At 37.5% G+C, this 18,864-nt stretch overlaps 1 protein-coding gene across 3 annotated transcripts in view; it reads right to left on the reverse strand.

Moving 5' to 3' along the window:
* The window catches only part of VWA8 (von Willebrand factor A domain containing 8), a 294,919-nt gene that overhangs the window by 105,950 nt on the left and 170,105 nt on the right, over nucleotides 1–18,864 (reverse strand). For all 3 annotated transcript variants that reach the window (XM_032496061.1, XM_032496060.1, XM_032496059.1), the window contains exons 27-34: nucleotides 13,196–13,304; nucleotides 11,674–11,812; nucleotides 8,997–9,196; nucleotides 4,482–4,592; nucleotides 3,500–3,564; nucleotides 2,734–2,859; nucleotides 1,531–1,640; nucleotides 769–923 (exon numbers count right to left, since the gene is read on the reverse strand). In XM_032496061.1, coding sequence (XP_032351952.1) covers nucleotides 769–923; nucleotides 1,531–1,640; nucleotides 2,734–2,859; nucleotides 3,500–3,564; nucleotides 4,482–4,592; nucleotides 8,997–9,196; nucleotides 11,674–11,812; nucleotides 13,196–13,304 — 1,015 coding nt within the window. The remainder of the gene's footprint in view (nucleotides 1–768; nucleotides 924–1,530; nucleotides 1,641–2,733; nucleotides 2,860–3,499; nucleotides 3,565–4,481; nucleotides 4,593–8,996; nucleotides 9,197–11,673; nucleotides 11,813–13,195; nucleotides 13,305–18,864) is intronic.

Consider the following 18,864-nt stretch of genomic DNA (forward strand, 5'->3'; position numbering starts at 1 on the left):
AGCCATGCGTGTTTTCACCCAAATTCACTTCAATTGCAAATAGCCTCTTCTTTATAAACAACAGTAAATTACAGCAGAAGAATCCATTTAAAAGCAAATTAGATTGAGACCATCAGCATTTATAGTATAATCTGGATGCTGCAAAGCAGAGCAAAACCCAATAAAAGAGGGGCAGGGCATAGCTCAAGTGGTAGAGTGCATACTCAGCATGCACGAGGGCTTGGGTTCAATCCCCAGGACCTCCACTAAAAATAAATAAATACACCTAATTACTTCCCTTTCCCCAACAACAACAACAACAAAAAACCCAACAGAAAGTGAATTGATGTTCATAGGCATTGAAAAATTTAATCCACAGTAATGAGACTCCAATATATTTCACTTTAAAAAATTCTAGAAGACATGTTATTTTTTTAGTCTCAAATTGTTCCTCTTGACAGATTACATGATCACACATGAAGACAACATGATACGAAATCACTGTCAGCAGGTTAAGTATTTGACTGTCACATGAACACTCATGAATGGAGAATCCTGGTTTACTTTACAAAACTATATACTTGCACTGCACTTTTAATGTCAATTTTTAAAAAGCAATGAAATCATATAGATTGCATTTTTTAATGACTGATCTGGAGAACAGAATGTTGGTCTGAAATGTTTACCAGAAAATATTACATTTTTAATTACCCATCAAATACGCTTATGGGTTATATGCCAAATTGAGGAGGAAAATAATTATTTAATAATTTAAAAATGTATGCTTACCAGGAGATCTGGGAACCCAACAACGATTGTAGCGTAACTATTCTCATCTGAGAGGACTCGGTTAGGAGAGGCAATCTTTTGTCCCACAGCTGAACTTAGCTTTTCAGATGATAGCTGATCACTTGAAATTTTATGAGGTATGCTGGAGTCTGTTTCTGAAAAGTGTCAGGGAAACATTAAACACCATATGGCCCTAAAATGCTTCAGGAATTAATTTTTGCAAGATTTCACTCTCACCAACTCAAACAGAAAAGCACAAGTGAAAAAAGAGAAAACGTTTTCCATGGCATTCATGGCCTTTCGTGTGAGAAAACTCAGTTTTCACCATCATGGCATCTTCTCAGAGTGATTTCAAGGATTTATGGAATTCAAATTTCTATTAGCAATCAGGATTAATATTAACAGCACTCTGCAGAAAGATGTGAAATGGACCCAACTCAGTGTTAGCGATGGTATATTTTAGATTTTTTTCTCATAAGTACTTTTCATGCCCCAAAACTGTGATGAATAAAGTAGAAATCCTGATGGTCTGTAAAAAAAGAAATGATTAAATCCAAAAATAGACTTGGAACCCATGTACATACAAAAACTCTGTCCTGTCAGTTAAAAACATTCAAAGACAGAACTTGAAAGATGGAAGATTCTTACTTACTATTTCCAGTGCAGTGCCTAAGTTTTCAGTTTTAGTATAAAGTTAACATACATTGATGTAACTCCGGCGTGCACCCGGATAGCCCTGCACACACAGAACACAGTGTTTACCTTGTGTGACTCCAAAGCCTGAGCTAGGTGGCTCCTCTTTCAACACATACAACTGGCAAACCCCACTGTCCTCAGATTCGATGTGTGCAGGCTTAGTTAAAAGATATTTCCTGTGAACAAACAAATTATCTGAGTGAAAAGTCCTTTTCTAATAACCGTGAGGCCAGACTAGGAAAATTCAGAGATTTCCCCAAAGCCTTTTTTTTTTTTTAATATTCTTTGCAGTTTCAGAGTTTTATCATGAATTAAAACATAACTTCTGAGCACTGTATAAAGAGCAGTGCATAATACAATGCAGTAGTAAGTGTTAACTGAAAATCCAACACTTCTTATAAGAGGAAGGGCTATTAAAAAAAGAAAGAAACTCTAAAGAGACACACCCGTATTATCATGGAGCCTGCGCGTGATGTGACTGGCCGGCTAGTAAGAGAGAGCCCAGCCTCTGATTCGCGCCCAGCCAAGGGACAGAAGCCCTCACGGCTGAAATCCTCTTGATCTACCTATTTGTAAGACTTCTAAGTTAGGGATGCATAAATAGCCAGGAATCTTTTGCTGCAGGCCACTTCTGCTTGTCAGCAGAGGGGCAGAGAACCCGCATTTAGCAGGCAGATGTAATGCATGAGGGAGGGGGACTCAAAATGCACTGTGCACGCTATTTAAGCCAAGTGTACACAAGCCCTTTTCATCAAGATGCGCACAGCCCGAGGAGGAGGCAACACAAACATAAACATAACCAAACAAGAGCACACAAGACAAAAGCAGGACTAGACGTCTAAGGGGCACGTTCTGTGAAGTTGCAACAAAGCCGCAGCACTGGTTTGGAGAATGGGGCCCTTTGAAAAGAGGGTGAACTGAGCATCTCCTTTAAAGCATCTCTAGTTGGCAAGAATATGGTGAATTCTCAGTGTGGTAACAGGAAAAGACCCAAAGAAATATGGATCAACCGTGAAAGTCATTATGTTTTTACATAATTTAATTGGAAGGTCATTCCCTGAAACACCTTGATTACTACTCTGTGAAGTGACTTTTAATGTATTTAAATTTTCCCCTCCCCTCTTCGAAGTTTTGCCTATAGCAATACTGCCAAATCCAGGAATCGTTCAAAGACAGACACAGGCAGTCAGGGCTGCAAGATGTCAGAGATCTGAGCAGTAAGGACTGAGCAACGGCACACTCCATGCAGTTCTCTGGAGATCCACCCACCGATTTGTCTCACTTTCCACCAGAAGCCACTTGTCCTCTGCCACGAGAAAGACTGTCTTGAGGTTGATGGGAAGGGAGATGGTGTGAGTGCATCCTTCTAGAACATCCAGCACAGCCAGGCTGTTCCTGAAAAACAGAGAAGGCTCTCTGAAAGGAGATAGGGAGGATCGTGGCTGAGTAATCAAGGCACAATTATTTCATGACACATAAGGCAACCCTAAAAACAATGTTTTTAAGACTAAATAATGACATAGAAAAATGTTAACTGAGAAAACATCTACTGTATATCTATATACAGTATCTATACTATAATATATAAATATATCCACCATATAGCACAGGGAATTATATATCATATAGTAACCTATCATGAAAAAGAATATGAAAAGGGATATATGTATGTACGTATATGACTGATCTATTATGCTGCACACCAGAAATTGACACATTGAAATGGACTGTACTTCAATTTAAAGAATAAAAAAAAATAAAACATATATAAAACTCTGAACTATGTAAGGGGATGCATAGGAATTAAACATGGAAGTGATAGCTTCTATGCTAGGAGTGGTTGTATTACAGGATTATAAGCGCCGTGTTTTCTTATGTGTTCTTCAACGTTCTACAATGTGCAGTAAGGTATGTCTAGAATACAATATTTATAATCGGTAACGTTAGTTTTATAATAAACAAGTATAATTAAAGGAGGAAATAGAAGGGATAAAATAAGGATCCCACTTTAAATCTTCTATAACAAAGAGCTCACCCTTTTTCCTTGTAGAATACCAGCCAGTTTTTGTGCGAAAATTCTCTACACATTTTGTAAGTTTCCTAAAGGCAAAACAAAATGAAATATTCACATTAAATGTGTTGGATGCAGTCTTGTCTCTTCAGCTGCTTTTCCTTAAATAAAGTTCTTCAGTGTGTAAAACATGTAATTTTCTGAGACACTACCTCTATATACACTCCAAGACTCTTATGGTAACAAGGATTAAAATATATTTCAAAATTCATTGTGAACTATGCACTAAAACATCTTCAGAATATTTTAAAAAATAATGCCAAATGCTGGTTAGGAATAAACATGCTATCTGGTGATTAACTGTGGAATTTATTCCATAGCATAAATATGTTGGAAATACTTGGTTTCTTAGATTTGGGTACATTTATGACATTTAAAATATCTCTTTTTTCATGGTCTTTTAAGACCTAAGTATGCTGTCTTGCAGGGCAGAGGGTAAGCCCTATTTTATATCTATTACTTTTTTCTGAATGGCAGGATAAATTCTCTTGGGTTGGCCTAAAATGTTTCCTTAGTAGTTTAATTTACTTAATAAACTAAAACATTTCTTTATCTAGTAAATGAAATCAGGTGTTACACTTATGGGTTTATGACATAAATCCCAAACATAAACACATCACCGGAAAACAGTGCCTGTGTGATTAAGGATTTGTTATGAGTGTCACCCTTAAACAGCTCATGATGCCCTATTATTATTAGTTCAGTCCTGACAAGTCTTCATGTGAGTATGATGGACACAAAAAGAAGCTACTGATACATAATTATATGTGTATCTATGTCTATCTATTTGTATCACATTCCAATTTACAAGTGGGTCATCAGAGAGTTCTCTTGTGCATTATAGCAAACAAAAGGCACTGAGAGGGATGGGCAGGCATGCATTATTACAGCTAGAAAGTTATAGAAGATCCTTGGCAATTTGCTGGACAAGTTGGGTATTCCTTACAGTTTCCTCCTTGTTCCACCAGGAAGTCTTCTTAGATGGAAGCCCCTCTGAAGGAAGGATGAGACGGCGGAGGGCTTGGCTGGTAGTATCCAACAACAGGATGACATTACTCTGGAGATAAAGAGAACAGTGAAAAGCTCAAGACTGATTGTTTGATTGATTGACTGATTTTTTAAAGCAGCTGCCTCTTGGCAACCTGGGAATAAAGAAAACAAAGGGAAGACAACACTACTGAAGTATTTAAGAGACACTCCAAAGACACGAAATGATCTTCCTTAGTACAGAATTTAAAGTATTAGGTGGTTTTATGAAGATATTTCTAATTATGTAATGCAGAAGTTACTCTCCTTTAAGATTTCACCTTAAAACCATCTCCTTCTAAATATAGGCTAGCTTAACCATGATTCTGTTTTATTATACATGAATGAGGAAATTTAGAGAATTGAAAATTTAAAAAATTCCAACTACTTTTATCAAAATTACACTTAAACAATGTTCTGTTGAAAACTCTCTTATGCTATGCATAACGGAATCTTATTTATTCTTTTCACAAATTCCAGGTTCAATTCAGAAAATATGTACATGATATAAAGATGAGTTAGCAAGAAAATATCCAAGACCCCAAGATCCTAGTTAGTAATGAGTATTTCTTCATCTTGAAATTCACTAAGCTTGAAGAACTTTCATAGCTGGTGCTGTAATAACATACAAACAGGAGATTGCTCTAGCAGCATTAATCACAGTTATGCAAATGAAGTAATAATCTCTCAGCAATTATGATCATTTTTTTTCAAGAAAAGAAAATTTTAAATAAAACTTAGGCATTAAAATTAATGAACAGAAACGTGAAATGAGAACTTAAAATTGAGAAAGGCAGAAAAGATTAAAAATTTTTAAGAGATGCAAAGAAGTTGGCTTTTTTAGTTAAAATTTAAAGACACTTGAAGGTTAGACCAGCAGGTTTACAAAAAGGCACCAGCGAAGTTGTTTGCCAGGCCTCAATTTTAGGCAATTGTCTTTTTCTTTCTTATTTTTGTTTACTTTGTTTTGTTTTAAATTTGGGGCACCTTCACCTACCCTAACCCTTATAAGCTTTTCATTTCAAGAACTTTCTTTGGGGAAAATAAAAATCACAAGGCACTCAAAGAATTAATATATACTTTACAAAATATATACAAAATATGAAATGTCTGTTCATTGGTTCTGTAACATTTATTGAACAGTTTATATTATTTAAAGCACAAAGGAGAACACAATGATGAATTAACCACGACTCTTGGCCTTTATTTATGTAATCTAGTTAGAGAGAAATAGAAAGAAACGTAAATGGATTAGTAATTCATCTGCAAATCTGGGACCTCACAGTGTGGTTTCAATTTTATTTTACTAGCTAATTTCATTGAAGTGCTCAAGAATTAAAGTAGTATTCTTACCAGTTTCCTTCACCCCATATACCCTGAATCTTGGCTACATTAAAAAACTTCTACTAAGCATATTGATAAAGCTTAAATGTTTCCACACTCTTAGAATGCATCATTCTTATAATAGGCAATTCTCCCTTAAGAATGTATGTTAGGAATCTTCTTTTTAAAATCAATGTTTTATTTAAGTGAAACATTGTATGGCATTTGAAAGTTTGAAAATGAAAGCGAGAGCTTAAAGTTTTCCTTAAGAAAATGTATTAATAAGTTAAAAATTTACACTCTGTTCTAGATTAAATCGTTTTTGAGTAAGTATTTTTTTAAAGGAGAAACTCTCCTTTGACAAATATGTACAACATTAACATGAATTGTTACTGATTAGCACTTAAGCAATCTGGGATAATATTAACTTTTCTAACTAACAGAAAGTCCTAAAAATAATGTTTGATCCCAAAATATGATTAAGTAGAAGAATAAGCAGATGATTAAACAGATATGATTAAGCAGAAAAATAAGTTAGTGCAGTTTTGCATTTTTCTTCCTTTTTAGGGGCTGATACTGTATATAGCTTGTAACTGGGTGTAAGTGAACTGAAAAACTGTTCTTTCTAAGCGACAGAAAACATACATATATACGTTTCCAGCCATCGTTGTATTTAGAATGAGTTCTAGAAGCCGTTGGCAACACGAAGGATTTCTGCTGCTCCATCCTTTTAGACGTTAATGGTTTCCTTCTGTAAATGACTAATGATATATTCCGTCTGCGTTTAAAAATAGAATTTTGCGTCACACATGAGTACATGTAACTGTGGTTTTGGCACTCCTTTCAGAGGGGCAGGGAGGAGAAGCAACTGAGCAAGTTTATTATGTTTGTATTTGACTGGGAGAAAAGTAACCTCTGGATGACTTCAGTGTCCTAAAGTCTGAAATTCTAAACTTTGTACAGATGTAATAAGTAATCTCATGAGGGGGCTGGTGGGGGGTAAGGAGGAGGGAGGAGCCTTTATTTTTAGGCATGGCAAAGTTTCCCTTTCCTCACTTAAGAGTTTATTTTAGCAAGGAATTTCTGAACAATTCTTAAACTAACTGGGGAAATGCATCTGTAGCACAGCTTTATAAAGACAAGGGATAAATGAATTAATGGAAGTACTTGAGTCTCTCCAGTATATTAGCTCCATTTTCAGTTAGGGTAGACCGGGGAAGAAGGAATTGATGGCCATGAATTCATTTTTCATTTGATGAGAGTTATTTATCGTTTGTTAAGTTTTACAGCCACATGCTGCTCATTTGGTGATTATTTTAATTTTGGGGGGAATAATCAGGTTTATTTGTTTATTTTTTAATGGAGGTGCTGGGGTTTGAACCCAGGTCCTTCTGCCTGCTGTCAGGCACTCTACCACTGAGCTATACCCTCCCCCTGTGCTGTTCATTTGGAATTAAAGAGGTCTTATACCCTCGCAGGGCCATAATATAAAACAGACAGCTAAGACAGCCTCTCTGGAAAAAGAAGACGCAGTTCAGAGGACAGGTAGAGGAAATATCCCAATAAGCTGTTCATGTCTTCCCAGGGCACTGGGGTAACTTTATGGAAAACTGTTGAAACTGGTCAAAGGGATAAGCCAGGCAGCATGCAAGAATGCCAGGAGGGGAAGTGCGGGCTGGGCAAGTCAAGTATATCTTTACGCTGAAAAACATATTTTGTTTGGTGAAGGTCATTATAAGTGAGTGGGGTATTGGTCAGCAATGTTGCCAAATAATTGGCTCTTTTGAGAAAATAAAATACTTGCTCATCTTCTAACTTATGATGCAATTTCATTACTTTTTGCTTATGGTCTATCTTCCTGCATCAGAATGTAAGCCTTTGAGAACAAGGATTTTTGTCGTTTTTGTTCACCACGATATCTGTACTAGTAGGCACACAATACATATTTAATGAATGAGTAATATGCTTAGTATAGTATTTGGTAGCTACTTGGTGGGTAGTAAGTATGCAAAAACATTGCGCTCCTTTCTGTCGGGCTGCACAGATTAACTTGGACCTTTAGAATTCTCATGAATTGAGACACAGACTGTCTTTTGACCTAGATCTTCTGTTTGGGATTATTTTTAGCCTGACTCTGGGCATCCGTACTTTTCATTAGTGTTGTCTTACAAGAGCAGTGATGGTTGGAACTTGAGCATCAGTAGATACCAAAGGATCTCTGCGTACTCCTGCAACGGGACGGAATGTTGATGTTGTCTTCAAGTTTGTATGTTGAAATCCCAAGCCCCAGTGTGTTAGGAGTTGGGGCCTATTGAGTTGATTAGGTCATGAGAGTGGAGTCATCGTGAACAAGATTAGTGCCTTATAAAAGAGACCCCAGCTCCTTCTGCCATGTGGGGTTATCGTGATAAGATGGCTGTCTAGGAAGTGGATTCTCACAGATGCTACATATGCAAGCACCTTGATCTCAGACTTCCCAGGCTGCAGAACCTTGAGAAATACATTTCTGCTGTTTGTAAGCTCCTAGTCTGTGGTATTTGTGCTACAGTAACCCAAATAGATGAAGATGATTCCATTCAGTATATCCACATGGCTGTCTCCACATAAAGAGTGCCATTCAGGTTTCAGATAAAACATCATCTCCTAAAAGGAGACATCTTAGCTCTCTTCCGAGTACTGTTCACCCTCCCAACTTCTCCTACCCCACCCCTATCTGTCCCTAGGACCTTACCTTCTTTCTACATAGCACTTGTCGCTACTTAAAATTGCTGTACTTATTTGCTGGCTTAGTTGTTGGTTGTCTGTCTCCCCAAAGAGAATGTAAGCGTCACAACAAAGAATTATCCAGCCTCAGATGTCATTAGTGCTGAGGTTGAGAAACCATCACTTACACGTTTCAAGGATTATAGCCCATGTGGAAGTCTCTGCGGAGAGGAGGATACTAGCCTGCCTTGTGGTGCTGATAAAACACAACCCCTGACCCCTCCCTTCAGCTCCTCTCCTTGATCTTTATGAAACCACGTTATTTTCAGTCATAGGTTGAAAATCGCTCTTCCGTTTCTTTTTTTTCCACATAGTTTACTGTTGGCATACTTATAGCGTGTCACATTACCTGCTGCTCATGGAGAATCACTTGACCCTTGAGGGGATTTCCCAGCGGTGCCACTGTCACAAACGGGTGCCAAACTCCACGGGCCATTCTTGGGAAGATGTCAAAAAAGTCCACAAAGTAGCCACGTTTCCCAGTCATATTCATGAAGTATAAGGAAATGGGATTGCATGCAACTACGTAGAGAGTATCTTCCTCATTTTCTAAAATGACAAGAAGGTGTTAACCCCATGGCCCGCAAAAGATTTTCCAACTGGTCAAGATTTCCAGTGCAAAAAGTCCTGAGACGGAGCACACAGTTGGAACTCAGCAGATGATTTGCAAAAGGACTGATCAAGGCTGAAAAGGACTGTGAGATGCAGTTTAGTACCTGCTCTAAGCATAGATGGGGCCACACTTATCAATTCCAGGAAGTAAGTATCTATTTGTTCCTCAAAGAATTTCATAATATTTCACGATAACACTATTAAATATTTAACACTTTATGTCGGCAAATTCTTCCTTGTATGAAAGTATTTTGTGCTTCAGTAGAGGTCTGTTTCCTCTTATTTTATTATTGGCTTAGATGGACGACAGCTGGTCAACATTTTCTATCTGCTAATCTTACATTTCCCAGTGGCTTACTAGATCTTTAGGCTTTTCTTGTAAATAAGTCATTCCATATTTTTATTCTTAGTTCTATGGATCGTATTTTCCAAATTCTTTTTTGTATTTGAGTATTAGTACAAAATCTCTGTCTTTTCCATCTCATAATTGACTAGGTCCATTTTCTGAATTGTATTCAGTGCTTCTTCAACTTTCAAGTGCATATGAATCACTTGGGGAATCTAATGAAAATGCAGATTCCGATTCAGTGGGTCGGAGGTGGGGTTTCAGATTCTGCCTTTCTAACAAGCTCCCGGGAGATGTCACAGTTTGAGGGCCTCCCTTTGAGTAATCAGGCTTTGGACTATGTTTCCCATAATCTCTATGGGCACCTTGCAGCAAGAGATTAAGCTGCCTCTGTATAATAAATGCTATTAACATCACTCATCATCCAGGTGACCACTATTTTACAGTGGTTATATTTTCTGAACCCACAACTAAGTCACAAGAGATGACGATGAGATATAACATTTATATTTGGGATGACCCTGGAAAAATTGGAAAAAAGATAGAGTGTGTGTGTGTGTGAGTATGTGTGTATGGTGTCTACAAATAAAGACCAAATACTATAAATAAAGACATAGTAAATTTAAATAAATAAGCTAACACTGATAAGAAACACAAATCAATGGAAGGCCAGAAGAAGGCATATTTAGGAGATAGTGTGAACTGTGTGTGCTACAGTTCCAAGTATCAGTTAGAATCACACAATTTACAATTCAAGGATCTTTTTAATGCTCCTACTATCAGCACAAATAAGCTCAGTGCAACATTTACTGAGCACCTTTGTACACTGTATAGGGCACCAGGGAATACAATGAAAGCAGTAACAGAAATGTACTTCAGTGCATTAATTCCTCTCTCTTACTGCGGGCATCATGCTGTTTGGTCTTTAACTCAAACATGTATGTAAATTAACTCTGATTCTAACCCAGGTAAATATTCTTTTCTCTCACAAATACAGAATAGGTAAAAAACAAAGAAATCAAAGACAATCAAAAAATCTAGTTTGCAAATGTGGACAACAGAGGGTGACATTACATGAGGGACAGCAAATGAGTTTCTCTTTTAAGGACCAATTCTGACTGGCTAACAGTGGCTGTCCAGAATGCTGTGTCAAGAGGAACATGAGACTGGGACAAGGTTTAACGAGAGATGTGATTAGTGACACCTGTCAATGGCACAGGTTGGAGAATCACAGCATACTTATTTATAATCCCTAAATATGAGGCAAGGGCCAAAGTTCAAACTTTGTTCATAAAATCCATACTTATTCCCTACTAGTGAATGTAAAATATCTTAATAGGAGCACCAATCCGTTACCAAAAAAAAATTTAAAAAACCTATACATTTTAAAAGCACATATTTTAATTCAACATAGCTGATTGTAGAAACAAACATCCACAGAACTTACATGAACAAAAACGCTTCTGAAATTTTGCCTGAATAATCCCCATCTTAGAGACTCTCTCCATTTCCCCTGCCATCACTTCTGTTTCTATCACCTTAGAAACTGCCACCAATTAAAAGCTTCTGCCAAAAGTACCCAGGGCACACTGCATGAATCAGTAGGTGATGGCAACAGTCCAGAGACGTAGATGCCAAAAAATTCACATCCTTTATTTGCCATTCTTTACAACGAGAGGTTTAATGACTGCAAATCCTCGAGCCCGGCTTTCAGGATTCATGCAGTCACCAAACTGGAATCCTAGCCAAAAAATCCAGTGTTTTTCCTTTTTCTTTCCCCCTTTTATTTTTAGCACACGCCTGGGTGTGTTTACCTTTGTGCTACAACTGTAATGAGAAACAGACATACGCATATAAACTCAACAGTGCTTATGTGGATTCCACAATAGTATTTTGTTAGGTTATTATAGGAAATTAGTTCTAAATTACATATAATTGTTATTCAATCTAAGAATGACACAGTTACTGAGTCTATCACAAACTTCCTGTCTAGAGATTATTCTGATTCTGCTTTTTAAAAAATCAGTGCGGGAAGGGAAAAAAAAATCAAAAGAAGAAACTGACATACCATGTGATGTAGCAATGTCACAGATTAAGTTAATATCATCCAATGGTAACTTCCAGGAGGCACATTCTTCAGTAAAGGTTTGGGATCTTTCTTCGTGTCTTTCTATTGGATACTCCTGTATGTTTATAAGTGCTGGACCCTATAACAAAGTAGTTTTCTGAATTAAGAAGTCTGGGTAGTTGGCAAAAAGTAGAAAAGCTAAAGTTCTTTTAAAGTATGTATTTTAAATTCAAACACTCATCATCTTGATATACATCTTCTCATTTTACTGACTGGCATGATACTTCTAACAGTAATAAAACCATAAGCTTGCACTTGTAAGTGCTTTCACACGTGCTACCTTATTTAATTTCTCATTTTCTTTTCTTTTTACTCACAAAATAGACCAGATGTAAAATCTCATGGGAGTTCTCATTACTTCATTCTTTCCTAGGCCAAGAGTAAGTTTTGAACTCCAAGTATGGAGACCCAGCTGTCTGCACCAGGAGAATACTTTGCAAATACAGTTTCTCTTGAGCATTGATTTGCATGTCTTACTGTCCTTAATTCATCAAAAATGTTTGGGTTAGATCTTGACAACTGTGGTGTCCATGGGTGCCCTCACCCCTTCTAGCTGGCGTTTGCACTTTGGGAGCTAGAAGACTAAAAACTACATTCCTCATACTTCTTTGCAGCAAGGATTCTGGATGTGATCTAGGTTCTGCCAACTAAGTGCATTTGCATGAGATTCGGAAGGCAGATGAGAGGTCGTGGCCATCTTCCTGCAGTGAGAGTAGACAAAAAGGCTCTGACAGATATGGGCAGTCAGATTCGATGCTCTGCTACAAGGGTTGGTGAACTATGACCCACGGGTCAAGTCTGATTCACTACCTGCTTTGGTGAAATTTTACTAGAACACAGTCATGTAAACACATTTGGTAACATAATGTCTGAGCTGTTTTGTTGCTACCATGGCAAACTTGAGTAGTTGCGGCAGGCTCCGTATGGCCCCAAAGCCTAAAATATTTACTATCTGGCCCTTAACAGGCAAAGTTTGCTGACTCTGCTTTACTGTACAGCTCCCAGCAACAGAGGTGGTAGCAAAAGTAAAAACATTGGTTTTGAAACCAAAAGCCTACTGGAGGTCCCTTGACTTCTTTTTCCTCCTGTCCTTTCTAGTAATTCTATAAGCATCTAATCCCCCAGTCAATCTGCTTGAAACACCTAGAGGGGTTTCTCTTGCAACTAGTGACAGATACTCCCTTCTTTTGGTTTTTTACACAAAAACAAATATAATGGAGTAACCATCCAGCCTGACTCTCCTGAAATAGAGGTTAGCTCTTAGGAATTCTACTGGCCACAAGCAATTACCTACACCGAGTCCCTCAGAGGCCAGGTCAGCTAGAGAATTAGAGGAGAAGCTAAATCTATTCTAAAATGACATCAGAACAACTCATTTCAGAGATTGTATGACTCTTCTCCAGGGAAGGTACAGAAAAAACAGTAACATTCAATATTGTGATGAAGAAATAATGATACTGACCTTTACGTCTATGTGACGAGTTTCTGCTGGACACAACAGTTTTTGCATTCCATTTCTTGACTGACCAATTGTCCAGTAGCCCACGAATGTCTGCTCTGGCAGAGGTAACCTGTCAAGGATGATTTGCAAAGTAAGTATTTCTTATTATTTCCAAGTCATAGGAAAAAAGGATGAGCCATGCAAGTAAATTTGAAAACGGCTTTATTTAGAAGTCAGTTATATTTCATTTTATTAAAAGATAGTCTTTAATACGATCTTTAGAATATATTTTAAGAGGAAAAAGATTTCACATTTCAGAAACTCAAAAGGCAATGTCCTATTAATACTGTATTTACTTTAAGAATAAACATAATCAAGGTTTACATTTTTTTCTCCCAAATTGGTAAATTACTTAGCAATTTAATATCTAAATTCCTAGTAGAACATAGGAGGATTGACGAAAAAATGGAGTAATCCATCCATTTTTTTCAGTCTACTCTTCTAAATTTAGAATCAAATAAGTAGTACACAACACTACCGATCACGTTTGTCGGTTGTACAGGGTAAGTTTCATAGACTCTATTTTAGCTCTTTAATTGTTTTTTACTGTGAATTGAAATATAAGAGACCTTCAGAAATGTTCACATAAATACGCCACTTTAGTCCTGAGCACACGTGTATGTCCAGGACGCGTCACCAACACCTGGAAACTCCCCTGGACCACTTCAGTCATTACCCTCGCCAAGAGAGCTGCTATCCCGACTCCTAATGGAATTATTTTGTGTTTAGATTCCTCTTCATTTAAAGTTATTTTTATGTAAAGTGATTTGTGAAAATATGGCGATGCTTAAGTACAAAACCACAGACAAATTTTTGAGACTAAAGCCTTTGCTTTTTAATCAGACTCTCTTTTCTTTAAATCCTTAAAAAGAGAACCATTAATGTGTCATTTAATTCACTGTAAATTTCTTATTCCATGGTAAGTAAAGGCAAAAAACAATGATTCAGTTAAAAATTCTTTAAACATAATTCATATGTGGCTACAAATTGAAATACATGCTTGAAATGAGCTTGATGATGAACAGAGTACATATTTATATTTAGAAAATCATTTATTTTCAGTAAAAGAGTAACCTGACACAACATTTCCATACACTTGATAAGACCATGCAAGGCTTAGATATTTTTTGCATAAAATAAGGAAACCAAGCATTCTGGTGGGATATGATTTTTGTCCCTTTGAAATGTTAATGCTTAACAAAAAAGGAAAGAAATTTACATTGAAATTCTTCTAAGTCATATAACATACATCATTCAAAGGGACGTATGTGTTTTTGTAACTATCATCTAAAAATACATTTTAAGTACGTGGACAATTATCCTCAGTGGTCATCCACTTACTTCCATGTTTTTAGTGGTAATGAGGTGGAAGGGCTACTGAATCAGGGGATTTACTATTATTGTGTTCTTTCTTAAATGTAATAAAAACACATTTACATGTCCAAAGGGCAGATTTTGAAAACATCTTGCAGACTGAGATCTCCTCCTTGTTTAGGGGATGAACAGTATATTTCATTGCTTTCAGCTTTTCACCAAAGGAGTCAGGTCTCCAACACAGAGGACAAAACAAAGGAAGGAGACACACCTAACTTTCCTCTTGGGTAGACGATTTGGTGGGTTCTAGTTCTTGTTCTTTTATTAACTAACTATACAAACTTGTCAGACAATATCTCTGAGTGTTAATTTTTTCCTTTGTGAAATGAAGGGGATAATCTGTAAGGTTCCAGTTCTTTGCAGCTTGGGGCATCTCTGATGATCACTGAAGTGCGTGGAGGGAAGTGTCAGTGGTAGATCCAATAGTCTTGCATTACCTTGGTACTCGGGTGAAAATGAATAATCAGAACAAAATTAAATGAGCTATACCTACCAATAGAATAGGTGCCTGATAGAATTGCTTTTCAAAGTTTATAAAAAGAAGCTCTACACACATTCCAAATTGGCTCTTTGAAGACAACAGGAACATCTTGAAATCTAATTAGAGGTGGAGACTGACTGAATAAAAATGATTCTTGGTTGATAGGCTGAGATCTAATCTAAAAAAAAAGGTCTAATATGTTCTTTAATAATCCCACAAAAATATCATACAGATGCTAAAAACAAAACCACACCGAAAACATTCATCCATTTGGGAAAAAGTAATGTTACTCGACCTCCAATTTCTACTGACAACCCCAGGGATATTCATAAAAGCTACTTTGAACTTGCCAACTCATTCCAGGTAACAGTCATGGAAATTTCAGGTAACAGTCATGGAAACATGCCTGGTTCCATTTTGAAATAGCTCTAGCTGTTTGGTTGGCAGAGTATGCAAAGGCCCTTCAGTTTCCCCATATAGAATCTATCCCGGAACCACATAACAAGATGCTAGTAGCGTTAATAACTGCAATGGAAAGTCACATACACAGGGTGTTCTGGGATTCCACAAACTGACTCCATCAGCTCCTTGGTAACACGAAGAGTTGTTTCTGGACTTCCTGGGGGCTCCAGGCTGGCCAGTTGAGGTAAACCAAAGCCTCTCATTTATTTTCCACTACTAAGTCCTCCCAATAAATTGTGGAAAAATTTGACAGTTACTCTTTCCCCTTCAGTAAGTTAGTCGTCAGGGAAAAGGAGAATTATACTTGATTGAGTGCATGAACAAGCTTTGGAATTCAAAAACATAATCAACATTAATTTCGGGGTAATTCTCAACTAATAGCCAGTTAGCCAAAGGCCCTATATTCCACTATTGGAATCTGTCATCCAACTCCAACCAGACTTAAGTTGTTAGACCTGATTTGATTGAAATGACAACGGTATTTTCCATGGTTTTAAGGTCCTGTCACTTGCATTGTTTAACTTTGTTAAAGTACTATCTGGAATGATGTCTGGATTTGATTTTAAGGGAGAAGAGGAGGAACTTAAGGCCTATAAATAGTACTACTTTTAATCTTCAGTGTCATTCATGAATTTATGTTTTTTTTTTTAAAACAATGAAGTATTTCAAATTCGTGTGTTGTGATGTTTCTTAATCCCTGGTGGAAGTATTAACAATAAAGATCTGGAAGTAAAAGTTTTCACTAAAATCAAGGTAAGTTTCAAAATTATGACTCAGGTCAAATTATAGCAGTTGGGCAAGTTACAGAAAGGGAAAAAAGCTCTTTTAAGCATGCACACAGTTCATAACATGATGCATATGGACACCGAAGTCGAGTAATACAGCCTGACTGACATGCAAGAGAGCTGTCTAAGATCGTTTCCATAAAGAGGTAAGCTGGGGTTTTAAAGAGTATGTTCTGGCAAATTTCTGCCTTCTTTGAACAGTTGCCAATACTATTTCTGGAGTATGAAAGAAACACATGAAAAAGATTTGGATCTTTCTGGGGGCATTATGCAATTGGAAATTGTTGACATACCTATTATCAGCAATTCCAAAAGCATTTCCTTACCACAAGAACTACTAATTTTCACGGGAATAATGTAACCCTTCAGGGAAGTTCCACCGACTCACAAAACTTCACCAATTACTACCATCTTTGAGAAGAAAGAGAACAACTCCAATTTTATCAGGCCTCACTCATTCCTAATGTTTTAAATCTAACCTCTGGTAGAAATTAAGTTGGACTATTCAACTCAGTTTACTGGAACCTTTAATAGAATAACCCTGACAAATATTTCCACTTTTGGTTCTTACCCTTCCTCTTCCACTCCAGCCAACGTCTGCCTTAGTTACCTCGAAATGCTACCTGCTGTTCCTGAACATGCTATGTGTGTTCATGCTTCCATGAGGTTATTACTTCAGCCCCGAATTCCTTTCTGCTATTGCCTTTTTGATGAAATCCTTCTCATTCTTAAGGCTCAATTCCAGCGTCACTTCCCCTTGCCTCCCTCTCTCATATTTCTACCTGGGTAGAATGAATCTCTCGCTCTTCAGGGTTTCCCTGGAAATTTGCACATGCAGAACTCTTAGAAACTCTTAGGATGGAGTTCTGTAGAATGTGCCATTTTCAAACTTAAGACCTGATAGAGGATAAAAGTTTTAGAGAGCACAGTCAGAAGTGAATCTATGACATCCCTTACAAATATTTACACATACTGAAGTAAAAAGTCAACACACTAAATATAGAAAATAGAAATGTCACTTTAAACATGTTAAATTAGTAATAATGGTACTACTATTTCCAATTATTCTGCCTTGCTTTCTAGAAACGTCTGAATCTCCCTTCCTTATAGTCTCACATATCACTGGTATGTTAATTTAGCTTTGCTGCAAATGATACGCATACAAGTATGTATATGTGTTTTTTCCTGGCTCTGCATTTAGACATTATGGTTTATAACTTAGACTCGTGCATCTCTGCCACCAAGGGCCTGCTGTGGTCACAGAAATTTGGATGCATGAGATGGAAAAAGATTTAGGGAAACTTGTTATTAATGGCTGACACTTCTCAAATACGCTTCCCAGTACCCAGACTGACACTGAGCAGCCTCAGTGCCACTGCCCAGTGTCACTCTGTCAGAGTGGGTGCTGTCAGCTCGCTCCACACGCCTTTCTCTGGCTTTCTTCCTCCTCACAGAAGTTGCGAGACTATAGTTCTGGAGCCTGGGTTTCCTTTCCCTCATCTTTCCTCAAATTTCACTGCAAAAACTCTTTTCCTGCCATCTGCTTTACCAACCACATCTTAGTACTTTCAAATCTTAAAATTCTTTCTTTTTCTAATCATTCACATCAACAATGACTGGGACTGAAACTCTTCCAGTTGGAAATTTTCCCAGAAAACTAAAACAAAGCCAAAAAAACCCGCAAACCTCAGAAAACCATTGTTATTTCCCACAAGAAGGACTCAGAGGATGAGATGCCGTACTGCGAATGTAGCACTCTGAATAGAACTTTGCATCATAAGGCTGAGAGTTCACATGTTTTTCCAAGATTGTTAATTCATTGAGGGTAAGGCTTACATCTTACTCACTTGAATCTCTGGCACTCAGAATCCATCGATCCTGCCATGGAAATGTCTCTCACTCCTGTCCCTCTTTTTCATTCCCACTGCCACAATGTAGGCTCTCAAGGTTCATCACTGAGATTACTGCAGCTGCCTCCCAATAGATAGGTCTTCCTGCCTTCGGTTTCACTGTCTTTCAGTTTCTTATCATTAGAAAACCTAAAGGGGTCTTTCTAAAGCATGAATCACACCATGTTACTCTCTGTTTAAAATTCTTCTCTGGTTCCCCCTGACTCTTCTCTCGCTTTTAGTCTCACCACATGGCATGCCCTCACTTAACCCTTAGTTTTAGTCACCAGACGGCACCACACCCTCTTAAAATGGTCTCTGCTTGAAGCGTTGTCTTTGCCTCTATTTGCCTACTAGTCCTTTAAAGATTCATGGCAGAAGGCAGCAATTCTACCTCTTTGCTCTCTCTCATGTGGCTCTCATATAACACAAGCCACTCTTTACCTGAGCGTTTCCCCAGCTGATCATGACCTCTTTGAAGGCAGATATTGAGCCTTCCTCCCCATTAGATTTCTGATTCCTTACCTAGTGTTTACCACATACATGCTCAATAGTGTTTGTTAAATGAATGAATGCTTGGTTACATTATAACTGCCAAATTCTTCACCTACTTGTTTCTTATCTTGATGGCAAGCTGCA

This window comes from Camelus ferus, chromosome 14 (genome assembly GCF_009834535.1).
Source record: "Camelus ferus isolate YT-003-E chromosome 14, BCGSAC_Cfer_1.0, whole genome shotgun sequence".
NCBI lineage: Eukaryota > Metazoa > Chordata > Mammalia > Artiodactyla > Camelidae > Camelus > Camelus ferus.